Below are 17,290 nucleotides of genomic sequence, written 5' to 3'. Positions count from 1 at the left end.
TTGTCAACTAGCAGCAAGATTGTTTAATAGATTCTGCCTGATCGTGTCTGATTGGATATTCTTAATAGGATCTTAGAACTGGGAGAGTTTTATTGGATGGCTCATCTGCTCCAGTTGGGGTAACAGTTCCAGAGATGATGGGCAGAGGGGAAAGACCTGATTTAATATCCTACAGACTAACTGTTGGAGAAAAAGGTCTAGCACAGAGATCACCAGCTCCTAACCCATGTTTTTGCTACACTGAATCTTCAGTTCTTGCCTTCATGGTGGTCCTTCCTTACATCAACCCCAACTATATGCATTCTTCCTTTGAGTGAGGTTAAGGATCAAGGGACGTTCAATAGCCAGGTCCAGGAAACTGCCCCTTGAATCATGGGGTCTATCAGTAGAATCCTAAGCTGGACTAATAGGATCAGAGGGAGAGCACTAAATTTGGGAGTTCTGCTTCTCTGCCCCCCTTGTCGAAAGAACCATGTACCACCAGTTCTGGGTCCAATAGGCAAGGTCAAGTTTGGCCAGGAAGGAAGATTTAGTTCATCAGGAGTTCCCACATGGCCCAGGAAGCTTTTTTTTTTTTTTTTTTTAAGTTAACCAAAACCTTCAGTTGGACAGTGAGGGGTCTAGGCCTTTTAATGAAAACAGATATTCTTCTGAATTTAAACTTATCTAATTGATAAATTTAAGTAATTTAGTTGATTTTATTTTCTGCTCTCTTTTTTTTCTGCTATTTTTAAAAGTTGGTTATGCTTTATTAAATTAGGAAGCATTCTTATCAAATTATTAAATTAGAGGCTTTTACAGACTCATCTATAAAGGGTGTACACCATTTACTAGCTTGTCTGAGCTTTCTCAGCCCTACAGCACAGGCCTTCAAGCTGAGGCTAAATTGAGGCTCTGGTGCTATCAAGGTTGACATTCAGCTGGAATACTCTCCTGGTTATTAAAAATACTGAAATATTCCCATACTATTTGGTAAATATCCACTTCCCCAAGCCATGCTTCCCTAAGTCCTCCAGACCTAATGCATGGCATCCATTAGCTCTGTGCCTGTGCCCTACTTGTTTTTAAATATTTGGGTTGTCACACTTGAATATAGTGTTACATAGACTGAAAAAATGATCTAGGCTAAAGGAAACCTTTGATTAACAAAGATTTTTGTAAGTGCTGCAATAGAGAAAATTTTGCCACTGGAAATTTTTGCGTTAAAAATGTGTTTCTTAATATTCTTAAGCTACCTACTTAACCAGATTTTTCTCAAGGAAGGATAAGGAGTTTCCAAAAAAGCAATAAATGAAATTACTAAAATTACTCCATACATTTTCCCCTAGAATCTAGATCACAGGACCTGGTGGTAGAGCTGCATTCTGTCCACAGGCAGGTTCTGGTGGACCTAAGCAGGGTTTTTTTGTTCTCGTTTTGATTTGAATTCACTGCCATCATACTAAAAATGAAATATCTCCTATAACATTTGGGTTTCCTGCTTTTCACGAACTATCAGGATCTGGCAACACTTGCCTGATTTTTGCACGGCACCCATCTGAAACTGAACAGTGATTTCCTGCATTTGGAAGAACACCATAATACAAATATCTGTGTTTGTGTGCCTCCCCTGGTCCAGATGGTCTGTTATAGGAGTTGTCAATATCTCATTGTGCTTAAGTAGGATCAGTACTAAAAATTATTTCATGAAAATTAATATCCCTTTCTTCAGAAGCTTGTCATCTTAAAATCAGGCACCTCTCAGGTGGTTGTGGGTGGGAGGGAGGGCATAAACTAACTCTCCTGTCCTAACCTTTACTGCAAGTTATCTTACGAAAGAGATCTCTCTCTCTTTCTCTCTCTCTTTCATTCAGGGCATAGTAATGAACGCAGAAGCGGAAACATGTTCCCTCTGGCAAAATCTTTCATTCAGGCTGTCAGATCTATGAAACAAATCTCTTTGGATTTGCTTTAAACACAAGTCAAAAAGGGTTTTGAATCTTTATTTGAGGCAGATTCTTTGGTTGATGCTTTAAAGACTCACAGAAATAAAGTTAATGAACTTGTTAATCCAGGGGGCAAGAAAAGACGTGTCTTCCCAATAGTAAACCATCTCTGCAGTTGTGAACCAGTCATCCTGCAGAGTTTATCAAGGAAAAGAAGCATTCCTCTCTTCTTCCCCTTCTCGTCTACTTGAAAAAATATAGTTCTGTTGAATATTTTCATTTCATCCTCCTCACTCTTCCCTGTTGGCTTTCTTGTGTGACTGTATAGTACTTTTAGTTGACATTCAATGCCATTGTTGGTGCTCACATACACACACGGCCATATTACAGCAGCCCTTGTTCCATTGTTGTTCTACCATGTAACTGTTACTCCGCTACATATATTATTGTATTTATAAGACATGTATGTATTGATACAATCCTTTTATTTATGTCTGTCAGGTAAGATTTGATTTAACTGTGAAGACTCTCCTAATAACAAAAATCTAATAAATAATTCACTAATTCTTAGATTCACTGCAGCCTTGATCAAAATAACCACTTTTTAAAAAATAAAGTCAGGTAATTAATGTACTTACTGAAGGTTGGTAGTTCCTTTCATATGGGAGAAGATATTTATACCAACATTTCACATCAGGTAACTTCTGTTAACTAAAACTAGTTTTTTTAGAATTTAAATGTCGTTTCTTTAAAGTACAACATACAAAAGATTATTAAAAGAACAATCGCTCCAGAGACAAAAGGATTTGCACCTGCTGTTTATAGTATAGATGAGAACTAGCTTTGTCAGGTTTAGACAGTTTTAAAGACTTTTATCAGTGACTAGGGAGTGTACCCTTAAATAAAGATGTATGGTTACCTTACTTTAGTGGTACTTGTAGGATTTTGCAAACTTCTTCCCTGATATTTGCAGAAAGTAGCTTCTATATTTTTATGGGCCACCACTGGAAGCTAACAATATCAGCTAACAATATCAGCAAAGTCATTAATTTATAATTATCATGCATTTCCCAACAGTGGTCTTACCACCAAGCCCCAGTATAATTTGGGACTATGTTCACACACCCACTAGTAATTTCTCACATTAGGTTTATATTGGATTTTGGTTTTTCTATTTAATTTCATCTTGCTTCCATTTTACCCTTGTCCTCCACCAAAATGTTTACGTTGTTGTCAAACAGGGACCTGAAAGAACCTGGCTTGCTAAATGGAAAGGAAATCCCAGACAGAACTTTGCCTGAGCCCTCTATCCTTTTATTAGATCTAATTTCCCCCCAATTGACGAAGTAGCAGCTCATGGACATCTAGAAAATGTGACGGAGACCCTTTCCATCTATATTTGTATAGAAGTGCAGTCTTGCATTAAGCTGCCAAAGCCTGTGTTGGAGTTGATGATTCAGGATACTTAGGAAGCCCTTTGGCTGAGGTGTGTGCCCCTTAGTCCTCTGCCTATCCTGATGAGGTCATAGATCGGTATGACTGCATGCCAAACCCGACGGTGACATGATATTTAGGTTTTGTTACCTGTTCACTCCTAAAGGAGGGTGGTTAGCAAAGTCTGCATCCATGAAACTAACATAGAGCCCATCACAAACTTAACATCTTGAAGATGTTGAAGCAAGGCAACATTTTGGAATAATAGCTCCTCCTTTGGGCAGAGTTCCCATCTCCCAGACCCTATCCCAGCGGTCCTCCCTGGAGAGCCTCGTCTCTTGAAGGCCTGGCATATACAAGCAATAAGTATGATGCTCTTGCCCCCTCCTGCCCCCCGGAAAGAATTCGTCTAACAATTCGCTTATGTGGTGACATCTAGCTCGCCGCCTGCAGCTCAGCCCCTGGGAGAGCAGCGTTGTTAACAGACTGCTGACGCCCACACATTCGTTCCTGGCAAGAAGCAAAAGCACAGCGGCCTTGTCTGGAGATACAGGTAAAACTGTCAAGGTACCACTTTCTTGGTGAGGTAAAGTCTTCCTTTTAAAGCACACCTGAGCCACCCCGGTCCATCCAATCACATCTCGGTCTTCCTCAGTGTGTTCGCCCTCTCTCTGCCTGGGTGCAGTAGCTTTGGAAATGTCTGTTGGTGTTGGTTTCATGCTCCTGGTACCGTTTCCCCTTCGCATCTTATCTGGACACCAGATGCTAGGCAGACAAAGGATGCCCCTCCTTGGGATCCAATGGCTTTGGATGCTTCTGCGTGTTTGTAGTGTCACCAGAAAAACCTACCCCTTCCCCGCCTTTCTCTCTGCCCCTGCATCTGAGCAAACCATTGGAGGTAGACACAATTTAATATTTAATACTAATAGATGGGCTGGAGACTAAAATCAAAGCCCAGGTCGATTTAAGCAAGAGATTCACGATGTGGCTGTGGGCTAGCTACTTCTGCCTGGGCTGGGCTTTTGTAGGTAATCTAGGAATTAGTACCCTTTCAAATCTCTGAGAGCTGTGGAGAAGGCTAATTACAGTCTTCTTCTTTGTTACATACTTTGAAAATATGGAGAATGTGCCAAGTACTGGTTATTATAATTAGTTATAACTCCTCTGCGTTTTTGAAATGCAAAGCATGCCTGAATGAGCCAATTAGTTTAATGAGAAGTTAGTGTAGAGCCTATATCTAGCTGGAAAGAAAGATATATATGCAGCTTTTCTCAATGGCTCTTTCATGATGATTTGGTTTTTCCCTAATATCTCTGGGCACAATTGGTATATCTCTGTAAGCAGCCGAGCCGCCCTTGTCTTTGGCGCTTGGGAAATTACACAGCCTCTTCATAAAGTTCCCTTTCAAAATGCTTGGCCTCTGCAAGTCTCTTCATGTTCATTAGCCCTCTTTGCGAAGAATTCTTGGTGGTTTTATGATTTTTTTTTTCCCCATCTCTGGTGCCCAGTGAGGTAATAACAACCCTAATTCTCACAGTACCCCCAGGAGGCAGTCATAGAAGCAAGTGCAGACATTCATACCACCTGCTTGTGGAAACCAAGTGCAGTGACAATAAGTGACTTATGGAAGAGTCCCTTAGAATTCACATTGGTGCATTGGATCTTATACGTGCTTCCCCCCCTCCATCCTCAGCGCCTGGAGTGATGCTCTGCGTACGGTTGTGCATTCAATTAGCTGGACCACAGTGTTCTGTGTTTTCTTTGAAGGAACTCTCCTGTCAGCTGTCACATCACATCTGAGATTTTTCTGGAGGAGAAAATACAGCTAACTTTAAGATAGTTTATTTTCTGAGAATGTCATACTCTTACACAAGCCATGAAGTTTTTCCATATGTCCAGCTAATTGAAGAAACTGTAACATTGCTTTCAGTCCTGTTTCGGAGGCTCTAAATAGTTGAGGGCTCTGATGCTTTGGAATCTCCACCCCATATGTGGTTTCATGCTGAATGACTGCCTTGCAGCTGAGAAAGTGTCTGTCTTTGCTGTTTCTGTCACCACTAACTTGTGTCAATTCTTTTCGTCCTCCTCCAGTCCTTTTCGACATCATTGGCTCATTCTCCACCCACTCTGCCCACCCATCTTCCCACATTCCCTCTTCGCTGTTCTACTCTATCAGGGTGCTTTTTGCCTGCTGGCTGCCTGTTCTTTGCTTTGCAACTTTTCCATTCTCCTTCTCACAAATGGATACATTTCTGTAATTTATGTTACTGTGAAGCAATGCTCAAGTAAATGCCTTTACTTGAGTTGCCGCTCTTACTAATACAGTCCTTAGGTGATTGTTACTTTTTTATTGCCTTGATACACCTTATATTTAACCAACCAGAACTGTTGTTTTTCTTTATTTTCCATTTGAAATTATATATGTAATTACGTTTATCTTGTCAAAAACACTGTATTCATCACTTTTCCTTTTTCCATCTGCTCTCCACAATTATTCTTCCTTGTTTTTCCATTTTACTGTTGTCTCCTGAGTTCATCTTAAATCTGGTTGCCACTGGCAAGAGGATGACCTATGTCCAAATCCAGGGTTACAAGAGCAGATCACAACAGCCATCCTTACCCATAGGGTGTTTGGTGATGGCAAACTCCCAGAAGAAGCAGTAAGAACATTTGAAATTTGCAGGTCCCCTACCTCTCATTTGTGGCCACTGCTTTGGGTTGACTTCTCCGTGCCCATTTTTAAAAATACATTTAAAATACATGTGATTGTTAGAGCTCAGGGTTAAATGAGTTGATACATGTAAAATATTTAGAGTAGTACCTGCATATAGTAGACACTCAATAAATGTTAGTAATATTATTTTATTTTATAAGTTTTCTATTCTCTGTGCTATAATCTGCCTACTTGTACTGCCTTTTCTTTTCTCTGCACCTTTTCATATAGTTCATTTATAAGATTTTGAGTAAGTTAAATTAATGCACCCTTGCTACCGAGAGTAGAAGGAAATAGAGATATTATAGAAGATGGTCTACTGGACACTCCCTAGAAGAATGTTCATGTTTAATAAACTACTTTGGGATACGAAGAGCACTCTGGGAAAATCAAAATACTGTATATTATTGTTCTTACTCTCTCCTTCGGAAGGGCAAGATAATTCCAATAAATGATTGAAAGGTTTCAGGTTTTTTACTAGTTGCAGTTCTGAACAACCAATTCCATGAAACGTAATGTCTTTAGAAAGAATTTACAGTGTTTGTTTTGGCCAGACAATATTCCTTAAACAATTAAATTTGAGGATTCTTGTACAGACTTCACTAGATGGATTGAAGGATATTTTTCTTCCTTTGCTTAATATGACCTTGGTGCTACAATACAGAATGAACCAAAAGCGTGATGAGATTGGCTTACAGCCATCGATGATCATCTCAGGAAGTGCTCCCTAGATACCCCTGAAATTATTTTCTGCTGGAGGAAAATGAACTCCTATTTCTGTGTTTCCTTTTTTTCTGTTAGATTCTGTCCTCAGAGCAGGGCTGTGGTCTAAGGTCTCTTGATTCTGGAACAAGGTGAATGGCCTCTAGTTGTGCCCTGGGCAGTCTGTGCCTCTCCTGGTCATTAATCCCCTGGAAGTGCCTTGTGCCAGGATGTTATTCTTCAAATGCATTTGACCGGCTTGCAAGAATTTTACATCATTGAACTCTTTCGAGTCTGGGAAATGCAAATGCTTTGTTGTGGTGCTTGAAAAGAGTTATTTTCTAGTAGTTTCGCCTGTGATCACAAGAAGACAATTGAGACTAGGTTCTTTCTCCTTTCTCACAATGAAAGGAAACTTCCTTCACCACTAAGGTCTAAAGCAAAGTTTTAGGTCAACTCCCAAGTTAAGATACACATATTCTTTTAAGGAGGGCTGAGAGGGAATGCCAAGTGTTTTAGTTTATCTTGAAGCAACAGAGTTCTGTTTTGAGAGGATTGGAAAAGAGAATGCAATTTCTAATGCATTCCCTGCCTTGACCATTTAGCGATAACCAAAAAATAATATGACTTGTTTAATAAGAGAGCACGTGAATAAATAAGCAATCGGATCAACTTTCTGTCTGTAAATGAAACCAAAATAACAGTTTCAACTCTGTAATTCCAAAATTCCTAATTTGCCTTGTGAACTTCTGAGTTTTTAATTTACTAATAAATACCATTATACTTAGCTGAAATAATGGTCTTTTTAAAAGTTTGCTACAATCGCTTTAGGTAGGTAAAGTCATTTCATAACATTATCCAAGCACATAGTATTCTTTGCAAGGAGTAATGTTTAATTGTCTCATCTTTTGCTGGAGAAAAAGATTTCTGAGTGAGATCTGAAAAATGAACCTTGGAACCTTAGAATCCACACTTTTGATACCTATGTCATGTTATATGAACTTCCTTAAACCTTTTTTTTTGCCCAGAATGACTTGATTAATGATTGTGTTTCTGTGAAGGTTAATAATCAGAAAATGTGATTTAAAAACAAAAACAAAACAAAACAAAACCTGAGTAAAACAGTAAAAGCTATCCACAATTCAACTTTATTTTTGGCCGTTCTAACATGTATATGTTCTGTTCACCATTTGAAATGATTACATTCTGTATCCCCATATCTTCTACTGCTTGTTATAAACCATCAAATGCTTTGACTTTTGGGAAAACCCAGAAGTCACGCATCTGATCTGGCTTTAAAGAGACAAAACATTTACAGAATTTGTTTCTGGAAATTATCAGTTATCCTTGTAACAAGCCTGAACATCTAGTACGACTTGGTTATTTAACATTGTAAAAATTCCGTTGTGCTTTCCACTGGCTTTTGAACTTTACTCCTGAAATGGCTGGAGTCCACCTTGCTTGCCTGCTTGCTTACTTCCTGTCTCCACCTTTCGTTCCATCTTAAAGCTAATTAGGAAAAATCTGTTTATAAACAGTCCTTATATAAAATGATCTGTCACTAATGTCATGTTTTACCAGAACCATCAGTTCATAGGAATATAAGCCCATTGCTTTCCTTAATATTAGACTACATCTGTATCTTTACTCAATATTTCAATAGCCCAATAACTTATGTAGTCTAGATTTTTCACTTGGACATGGCTTCTCTTTGGACACACTGTAAACCAATAGGACTGTGAGAGGAGAGTTGGCTGTGATGGTTCTGGACACCTTTAGGTAATAACTTCTTCTCCCTACTTTTCTCTCTGTCTCTGCTTTGCTCCTTTTCCTGAACCCGCTTTTGGCTTTCCTTCAACTGCTCCTCTGGCGCTCTTGTGTGTAAAACAATCACCTACACCCTAGTTATCCCCATTTGTCCTCGTTCAGCATCTTGCAGCCCCATCAACATCATGCCCTACAGAGCTGCACACTCTAGAAATCTGACAGAGCGACCCAAATTCTCAGTAACGCCACCGGAGGGCTCCGCGAGAAGGAGGACGGTTCCCGGCACCGCGGTGAGTAGCCGGTGGGAGTAGCCTGGCGAGTCTGTGCTATTTCTGTGCAGAATGGACACCAGCCCCAGGTGCCCTGTGGGTGTCAGAGCGGGAGGTGCCCGCACCTGGGCAGCGGCGTTCCCCACGCTCCCTCTAGAAATGTGAGTTGGGCTCCCCCTAGAAATGTGAATTTGAGAATGAAAACTGTTCTCTGTTCAAGTGTGTGCATGCACAGGGGGCCTGTGTACGAATAAAGGTCACGCCAGCACACTTCTTCATGTTTGCCAGTCAGAAAGCCCTGGAAGGGCATGTGGGCCTGGACGGCTGCCTCTGCCTTTTCTTACAGCATATCCAGGAGCTTGCTGAACTCTGAATGTGATTCACCAAAAAAAGCAAAACAAAGTATTTTTGTCTGTCTAGCTTCTCTCTGTCAAGGCCCAAATCTTACAATATAGTAAGCAAATATTTTGAAAGCACTAGTGATTTGCTAGGTAACAAATTCTTGAAAGGCAGTTGGGCTGTGTCAGAGACTCGGATTTTGCAAGTGAAGAATATAACTTGTACTTGTGAGACCTGGCAAGGTGGCTGAGCCAACGCAAGTTTTCACTGATAATGAATTTCATGCCATAAATACAGTGAGGTAACTTTTGTGTCTCTAAGCACCTTTCTTCTTCACACTGTGTGTATTTGGTATCTGCTGAAAAAAGTAGATACTGTTGTGTGGTCTTCAGTCATTGTACTTACTCCTAAAGGACCAGAAGATCTCATTCCCATGGGAATACTGTGACCTGTTTAATAAAAGGCCGAACAATTTTTTTGTTTTATCTTAACTTTGCAGAGCAGTTCAGACTTATAAAGCTGATGGACACTTAGAAGGATGCTGCTTAGATGTTTGAGAATAGTTTGAGGGTTGTGAGAGCTTGATGGCTTTTCCTATAGGCAGTTTTCTTCCAAGCCCCAGGTTTTCAGGAATCTGCGTTTAATTCCTGATTGAGTCAGTCCTCCAGACCTCCAGCACTGCAAGGAGGTCTTGCGAATGAACCTTGAAGTGAAACTACCTTGGATGTCTGGGTAGTTGTTCATCATTAGCATGTTAGCCTCAGAAAGCCTAGCTGTGGATAAAAAGCCATAGTTAGAACAGCTTTGCCCCCAGAGGTTGGGGACTTCCTGGAGGGGGAGAAGCCTTTAGCAAAGGAAAAGCATGTTGTTATGGATAAAAACACAACCTAACATGCCAGGAGGGAAGGATCAGAGCAGACCCTTGGCCAACAGATTAAAGGAGAGGGATTTGTCATCACATGATTCAGAAGCTCCGCTTTCTCACCCATTTTAATTTTTTTTTTATGCCTTCTTCTGTATTTGATTTATTGGTCATCTTTTCACCTCCTTACCAAATATTAAGGCAAATACCTGTTTCCGGAAACGACTCACAATTCCTTTATACCCCAGAGCTGCCCCTTGGAGTTCAGCTGAACCACCAGCCCCACCAGTGGTTATGGAACACTTGAGAAGTGGCTAGTGGGGGTGGGGGGGAGAAAAAGTCACTAGTGAGAATACCAAAAAGAACTTTAAATTCCATTTTCTTTTTAAAAAAATGTTTAACTATAGTTTAAAAAAAAAGTAACAAAATTTACCATCTTAACTATTTTTAAGCGTCCATTTCAGTAATGTTATGTCTGTTCACATTGTTGTGCAGCCTATCCCCGGAACTACTTAAATCTTACAAAACTGAAACTATCCGCACTGAACAGCAGCTCCCCATGTCCTCCTCTCCCAACCCCTGGCAACCCACCATTTTACTTTCTCTTTCTTTGAATTTGACTACATTTAGACATGCCATATAAATAGAATCGTTTGTCCTTTCGTGATTGACTCATGTCACTTTGTATAATGTCCTTAAGGTCTGTCCGCCCATGTTGTAGCATGTCACAGGATCTCTGTCCTTTTTAAGGCCAATAATATCCCATTGTGTGTATGCATGCATGCGTATACACATGAACACACGTGTACACATCTACCAGATTTTGCTAATCCATTCATCTGCTGGTGGACATTTGAACTGCTTCTGCCTCTTGAATCTGAATAACCCTACGATTAGCCCTGCTGTATTGTATGGGTAGCAAATTATCTCTTCAAGATCTTGCCTTCAGTCTTTTGGGATATATACCCAGAAGTGGGATTGCTGGGGTTTGTGGTAATTCTATATCTAGTATTTTGGTGAACTGCCAACCATACTGTTTTCCATAATAAATGAACCATATCACTCATATTCCCACCAACAGTATAGAGGGGTTCCACTTCTTCCACATCCTCACCGACACTTGTTATTTTATGGGGTTTTGTTTATTCTATAGTAGCCATCCTAATAGTGTGAGGCTCTGTCTGATTGTGATTTTGATTTGCGCTTCTCTAATGATCAGTGATGTTGAACATCTTTTTATGTTTGTGGGCCATTCCCATATCTCTTTTGGAGGAAAATCTATTCAAGTCCTTTGCTCGTTTTTTAATCTTGTTTTTTAATTTGTTTCATCTTAATTTTAATTTTTGAGTTGTAGCATATGTACATATTCTGGGTACTAATCTCTTATCAGATGTATGATTTGCAAGTATTTCTCTTATTCTGTAGTTTATTTCCTTACTCTTTTGATTGTATCCTTTGATGCACAGGAGTGTTTAAGTGTGATGCAGTTCCATTTGTCTATTTCTCCTTTTGTTGCCTGTGCTTTTGGTGTCATATCCAAGAAATCCTTCATTATCAAATCTAGTGTCATGAAGCTTCCTGTTTTTTGGCATGAATTTTATAGTTTTAAGCACTACATTTAGGTCTCTAATCCATTTAGAGTTAGTTTCGTCTACAGTGTAAGGTAAGGGTCCAGCTATGTTCTTTGGTGTGTGGATATCCAGTTTTCCCAGCACCAACTGTTGAAGAGACTGTCTTTTTCCCATCCAGTGCTCTTGGCACCCTTATTGAGGATCCTTTGACTGTGAACGTAAGGATTTATTTCTGGGCTCTTGACTCCATTGGTCTCCATGTCTCTCTCTATGTCAGTACCACACTGTTTTGATTACTGTAGCTTTGTAGTATGTTTTGAAAGCAGGACACGACTTTGTTCTGACTTTGTTCTTTCTTTTCAAGATTGTTTTGTCTATTCAGGGTCCCTTGAAGTTCTGTATGAATTTAGAATAGATACTTCTATTTATGCAAAAAATGACATTGGATTCTGATAGAGCTTGCTTAGAATCTGTAGGTCCTTGTGGGTAGTATTGCCATTTTAACAATAAGTCTTCTAGTCTGTGAACACAGAATGTCTTCCCATTTGTGTTCTTTTCATTTCTTTTAGCAATGTCTTTTAGTTTTCAGTGTACATGTCTTCTGCCTTCTTGGTAAAGTTTATTCCTAAGGAATAAACTTTTTTTTCTTTCTGATGCTATTATACATAGAAATGTTTCCATAGCTTTTTTCAGTTTTATCTGATTTTAATTCATTTAGATCTAAACTCAAATGACAAATATGGGTAGTGGTTAGCTTATTGGACAACACAGATGTAGGACATTTCTGTTATCACAGAATGTTCTATTGGACAAGCAGGGTCTTGGAGTATTGGTCTATATTGTCTCTTTTGAGTGTTATTTGTATTCTAACCCTAACTCTAATTGTAAAATCAAAGTCTTTGTCCTGCTGGTCCAGTGTCCACTGACGTGTGCATATTGCTCTGTGTGTTCCACATTAACCTTGTGGAAAATGTTAATAGGAAAGATTATTGTACAGACCACTGGCTATTAACTCAGATCAGGGGGAAGATGAGAAATGCCTTTACATGTGTGGTACCCAGACAGGTGATTGGGTGACAAGACCAGTGAAAAGACATCTAAAAGATCTAAGAGAGTAAAACCATCTACCTGCCTGAGGATGTCACCTCAAGTATTCAACATTTTTCTCAACCTCTCTTTGCCTGTTTCCCTGCCTCTTTAAGGTGAATAAAAGGAGGGCAGTTTTAGAAAGAATTGGTTCAATGGCACTCTAACATTTTTTTTTAATCCCAAAAGAATTATACAGTTCTTGTAGGTTCTTTCCCTCGATGCCTGTCTTACCAAGACACAGATGATGAAATTCATCCCTGTTTCCTCTGCATCACAAATTACCCTGAATTATTTTCCCATTCAGATCGCTCCTTAATTTGACTTCAGCCAAAGTAAAATGTTTTGAGAAAAAGGAAAAGAAAAGTTACTTGAGGTGCTTAATGCCAGCTTCCCTCGGGAAGAGCCCCAGGCCTTCCACTCTGGCACTGATACGCTACAGACATGATTGCCACCCAGTATAGCAGCTGGAAGGTTCCTCTGTGCTGACTGCCACATCTGCCACCCAAGGACAACAACTGACTTCTGAGGCCTCACCTCCCACCTTCTGGGACCAGAAATCAGGGCAAAGGCTGGTCAGGCAGCCACAAGTGATCTAGAACGGACACGCATCTTGTAAAGTTCTTCCCTGCCCCGGCGTTCGTTCATTAGTTTCATTTAGAAATTCTGGGAAGACACTGAGTATTATTTGATACTCATGTTTTCCCCCCACCTGTAGCCCAGTCCATCAACTCGGATGCTACTAAGGAAAGTGGAGAGAAGCAATGAGAAGGAACGCTGAAGGGGAGTAAGAAGGGGGAAACAAAGAAAGGAAGAAGGGAGTTAATGCTTGCCCCAGGCAGGAAGGAGAGAAAAGGGGGACACTACCAGCTTCTTGGCCCCACAGCTAGATAAAATAAAAGAAATTCTGTCCCTTGCCTTCGACTTCCACTGTCTGCTTTCCTGCCAGGGTCGCATGGAGTCGGGTCCTGACAGGTGCTCACACACATGCCTCCGGCGAGCATCCGGTCCTCATTGGCGTGTTTCAGATACTTAGAATGAGTCTTTCTCGCTCTCTGCGGCTTGTTGTTGTTGTTGTTTTTGTCGCAGTTGGCTATAGATTACCAAACAGTTCTGGGTTTCCTTTTGTTCATTTTGACTTAGAAAAGGTATCACCTCCCTGGCTGAATTTCTAGTGCACCATTAGAAGAGGAATGATGTTTTGACCCACTCTCCCTTTTCCACTTTATCCTCAAAGAAGATTTTTTTTTTTAAGATTTTATTTATTTATTTGACAGACAGAGATCACAAGTAGGCAGAGAGGCAGGCAGAGAGTGAAAGAGAGGAGGAAGCAGGCTCCCCGCGGAGCAGAGAGCCCGATGTGGGGCTCGATCCCAGGACCCTGGGATCATGACCTGAGCCGAAGGCAGAGGCTTTAACCCACTGAGTCACCCAGGCGCCCCTATCCTCAAAGAAGATTAAAAATAGCTAAAATTCTTCACCTTGAACCTGACTTTTCCTTCAAAGGCCGTTAGATGAGAAAGGGATTACTTATATAGTATCAGTATAAAAGAAAAAAAGGAATTAACCTCTGATGTAGCAGACACATAAATTTTTTAAAAAAGTAAGTCTTGAATATGTTATGTTCCAACATAGGAAAAAAAAAATGCTGAATAATTAAAATGGGGGGTGGGCAGGGAGAAATGGAAGTCACTTTTATTTCGATACTTGTCTGGGTTAAAAAAGGTAATGAGAGAATTTATCCCAGGTTATTGTAGGCACAAAGTAAGTATAGGTGCTTTCTAAGAGTATTAGTGTATTTTTTTTTTTAACAAATGTAACTCCACCTCAGACATCAACAATTTTATTATCAGTGTCAGATGGTGTTAATTCAGTTATATGGTTCAGATTTGAGGTAACAAGGGCTTTTTGTGGCCGTGTAATGGATATAAATGACAAAGGCTGGAAATTTTCCAAAAAGTCACTCAGTGGGTTGCAGCTCCACTATTGATACTGTGAATGGGACTGTTCCACTCATAGCCAAATCTGATTATTGTGTTTCTCCACACTTAGGGCTATAAAAGAGAGAAGGAGAGAGAAAACCTACCATTCCACTCCACACCTGGCATTCGGAGGGCACTGTCTCCATCTCATTCCAAAGCAAGATCACCAGCTCCCTCCCGACTTTGGTAAGTGAAATTTAAGAGGTTGTCTGGGTTGCCGCATGTTGAAGCATCTGTAGCTTCTGTTCTCTGAAAGCAAACTATTTATTCTCTCCCCACTGTTTGCCATTGACTTAGGGAATAACATTTTTCCTTGTAGGAAGGGAAAAAGGAAATAGGAGTGAGTCTCTAAAGTGAATATTTCTCTGTTTGCTACATAAAAAATCAAACACACCAGCTTGGTATCTTCATTTCTTTTCCTTCCTGGTGCTGGCATGCTAGGACTATCACATGGTAGAGGAGTGGGGAAAGGAAGGGTCTGGCAGGCTGGCTCTGATGGCTCCCATTCTCCTTCCCCGATGTGCTGCCCAGGTTGCCATCCAAATCCTTCCCTCATCTGCCTGGCACACCCAGACCAGCCTCGTCCTTGCCTCCCGGATCAGTCAAAGCAGCCTCTGCTCAGGCCCGGCCCCCATCCCCTGGCAACATCCGCCCTGTCAAGAGAGAAGTCAGAGTGGAACCCGAGAGGAAAGACCCTGAGAAGGAATCCCAGAATGCTGCCAAAGAGCCATCACTTAAGGGCAGAACACCTTTAGTGAAGGTGGAAGAAGCCACAGTTGAAGAGGGGACCCCTGCTGAGCCGGAAGCTGCTCCCGGTAAGGTTCAGCTGCCTTGTGATACAGCGTGGGTTGCTTGCTCTTCCTGGGAGACTTAGACATTTCCTTGAAGGTTCATTTCAGGAGCTTTTCCCATGTGCAATTTTCTTATGTATAAAGAAAGGCACATCTGATCAAAAGCCTGTCATTGGAGGCACAGCATATTAGTTCAGGTATGATTTATGAGACCTTCTATTGACTGAGTCCAGATTTTCACAAAACATGGTGTTCAGAGCCCCCACATCAGGATTGCTTATATTAGTTATCTCTACTGCTGTGTAACAAATCAGCCTGAAACTTTCAAGCTCATAAAAACAGTTATATCACACAGATTCTTGGGTCAGGAGTTTGGAAGCAGGTTAGCTGGGTGGTTGGACGATGATGCACACATATGGCGGAGCTCCATTTCCTGGCACACGAACCTCTCTATGGGGCTGCTTTATGTCCTCACAGTCTCTCTGCTGGACTCGCTTACTGGCTTTCCCCCAGAAAGCGTGATCTGTGAGAGAGCCTCATGAGTATTCCACACCTTTTATGCCTGGTCTCAGAAGTCATACACTCAGAAGTCACAATTTCTTCATAGTCAATTCATCAGAAGCAAGTGACTACATTCAACTCATACTCAAATGAAGGGGATTAGTCTCGCCTTTTTACAGTGAAGATCTTCAAAGGGTTTATGGAAATAGTTTTAATTCACCACTTTTGTAATGTTTCAAAGGACAGAGCCCTGGCTCTGTCTTAGATCTACTGAATCCAAGTATGTGGTAGACCTAGGGACCCTGAAAGACACTAAGCTCATCAGTCAAGTCCTGTGCGGGAATGTCAAATAAAATATAGAATGGCCAGTTACCCTGTGTGTAGTGGAGCCCAAAGGACCACTGACTAGCCTCTGGTACTTGACGGAGGTCAGAACTCATTTCAAAAGACCCAGTGGATCTCATCTCTGCCAGACTAAACCAGATGTTTAGCCAGAAGCTTAGAATCACCTGGAACCAGGAATTCAATATTTTTTATTGAAAGTTGTCTTCATTCAAAAGTTTTCTCCTTAAGGCTTAATTTGAAGATGGGGGTAGGGGCAAAGATAGAATAGATAACTCAGACAAGTGACAATGTTGTTTGACAGTGGAAGGGTCCAATATTTGTTTGCATGGAAATAGAAGAGAAAGGCTGAAAAGTGTTCCGGGGGCAGAGAAGAATGCATTACTCTTGAATGGAGAGTCTAGAATACCAGAGATCACACCTCCCAGTGGAGCATCTCTGTGAGACTCCTGGCCTTCTAGAGTGGCTCTCTGGGCCTTTTCCTCAGTGTGGATCAGGTCAGAGGACTTGTACTGCCATCTTGCATCTTGGCATCAAGATGGACAGGGGAGGCGCAAAAGGGTAAAGAATACGAGTGCTGGCTCCTGAAGAGGCCCTAGGCTCATCCCGTCTCAGACCTGGAGACAGCTCTGGGTAGACAAAAGGGACTTCTTCATCTTCATCGGTGTCATCTTCCCAGCCTGAATCTGGGCTCATGGCCGGAACCCTGAGGATGGTCGTAGAAAGGCTTTGGTCCGCTAGTAACAAATAGTCACTAAAGAGAAGGAATTTTTTAAATGTAATGAAAGGCAAATGGAAGATCTCATCTTCTTTTTGTTCAGAGTATAACTTCCCACAGAACCTAACGTGAGGCTCCGTACGGAGTACACATTTGATATATGTTGTTAACTGATTAACTTGTATAAAAATAGGAGCCGGTGACAGAGTGTCAGCTTTGTTGGATGTCTCCCTTACACATGCACCTTTTTGTTATCTGTTGCCTGGTTACAAGCAGAATACAGTGAAA

At 41.0% G+C, this 17,290-nt stretch overlaps 1 protein-coding gene across 13 annotated transcripts in view; it reads left to right on the top strand.

Annotated features, from left to right (window-relative positions):
- The window catches only part of MAP7 (microtubule associated protein 7), a 167,451-nt gene that overhangs the window by 134,335 nt on the left and 15,826 nt on the right, over positions 1–17,290 (top strand). For 9 of the 13 annotated variants that reach the window (XM_059400796.1, XM_059400791.1, XM_059400789.1 and 6 more), the window contains 4 exons: positions 3,799–3,912; positions 8,680–8,831; positions 14,721–14,836; positions 15,182–15,465. In XM_059400796.1, coding sequence (XP_059256779.1) covers positions 3,799–3,912; positions 8,680–8,831; positions 14,721–14,836; positions 15,182–15,465 — 666 coding nt within the window. The remainder of the gene's footprint in view (positions 1–3,798; positions 3,913–8,679; positions 8,832–14,720; positions 14,837–15,181; positions 15,466–17,290) is intronic. The other 4 variants (XM_059400799.1, XM_059400794.1, XM_059400795.1 and 1 more) reach the window with 1 other exon arrangement.

The sequence above is a fragment of the Mustela nigripes genome, chromosome 5 (assembly GCF_022355385.1).
Source record: "Mustela nigripes isolate SB6536 chromosome 5, MUSNIG.SB6536, whole genome shotgun sequence".
NCBI classification, from domain to species: Eukaryota; Metazoa; Chordata; class Mammalia; order Carnivora; family Mustelidae; genus Mustela; species Mustela nigripes.
Note: the sequence above shows the minus strand (reverse complement) of the source record. Positions and strands in the feature narration are given on the sequence as shown.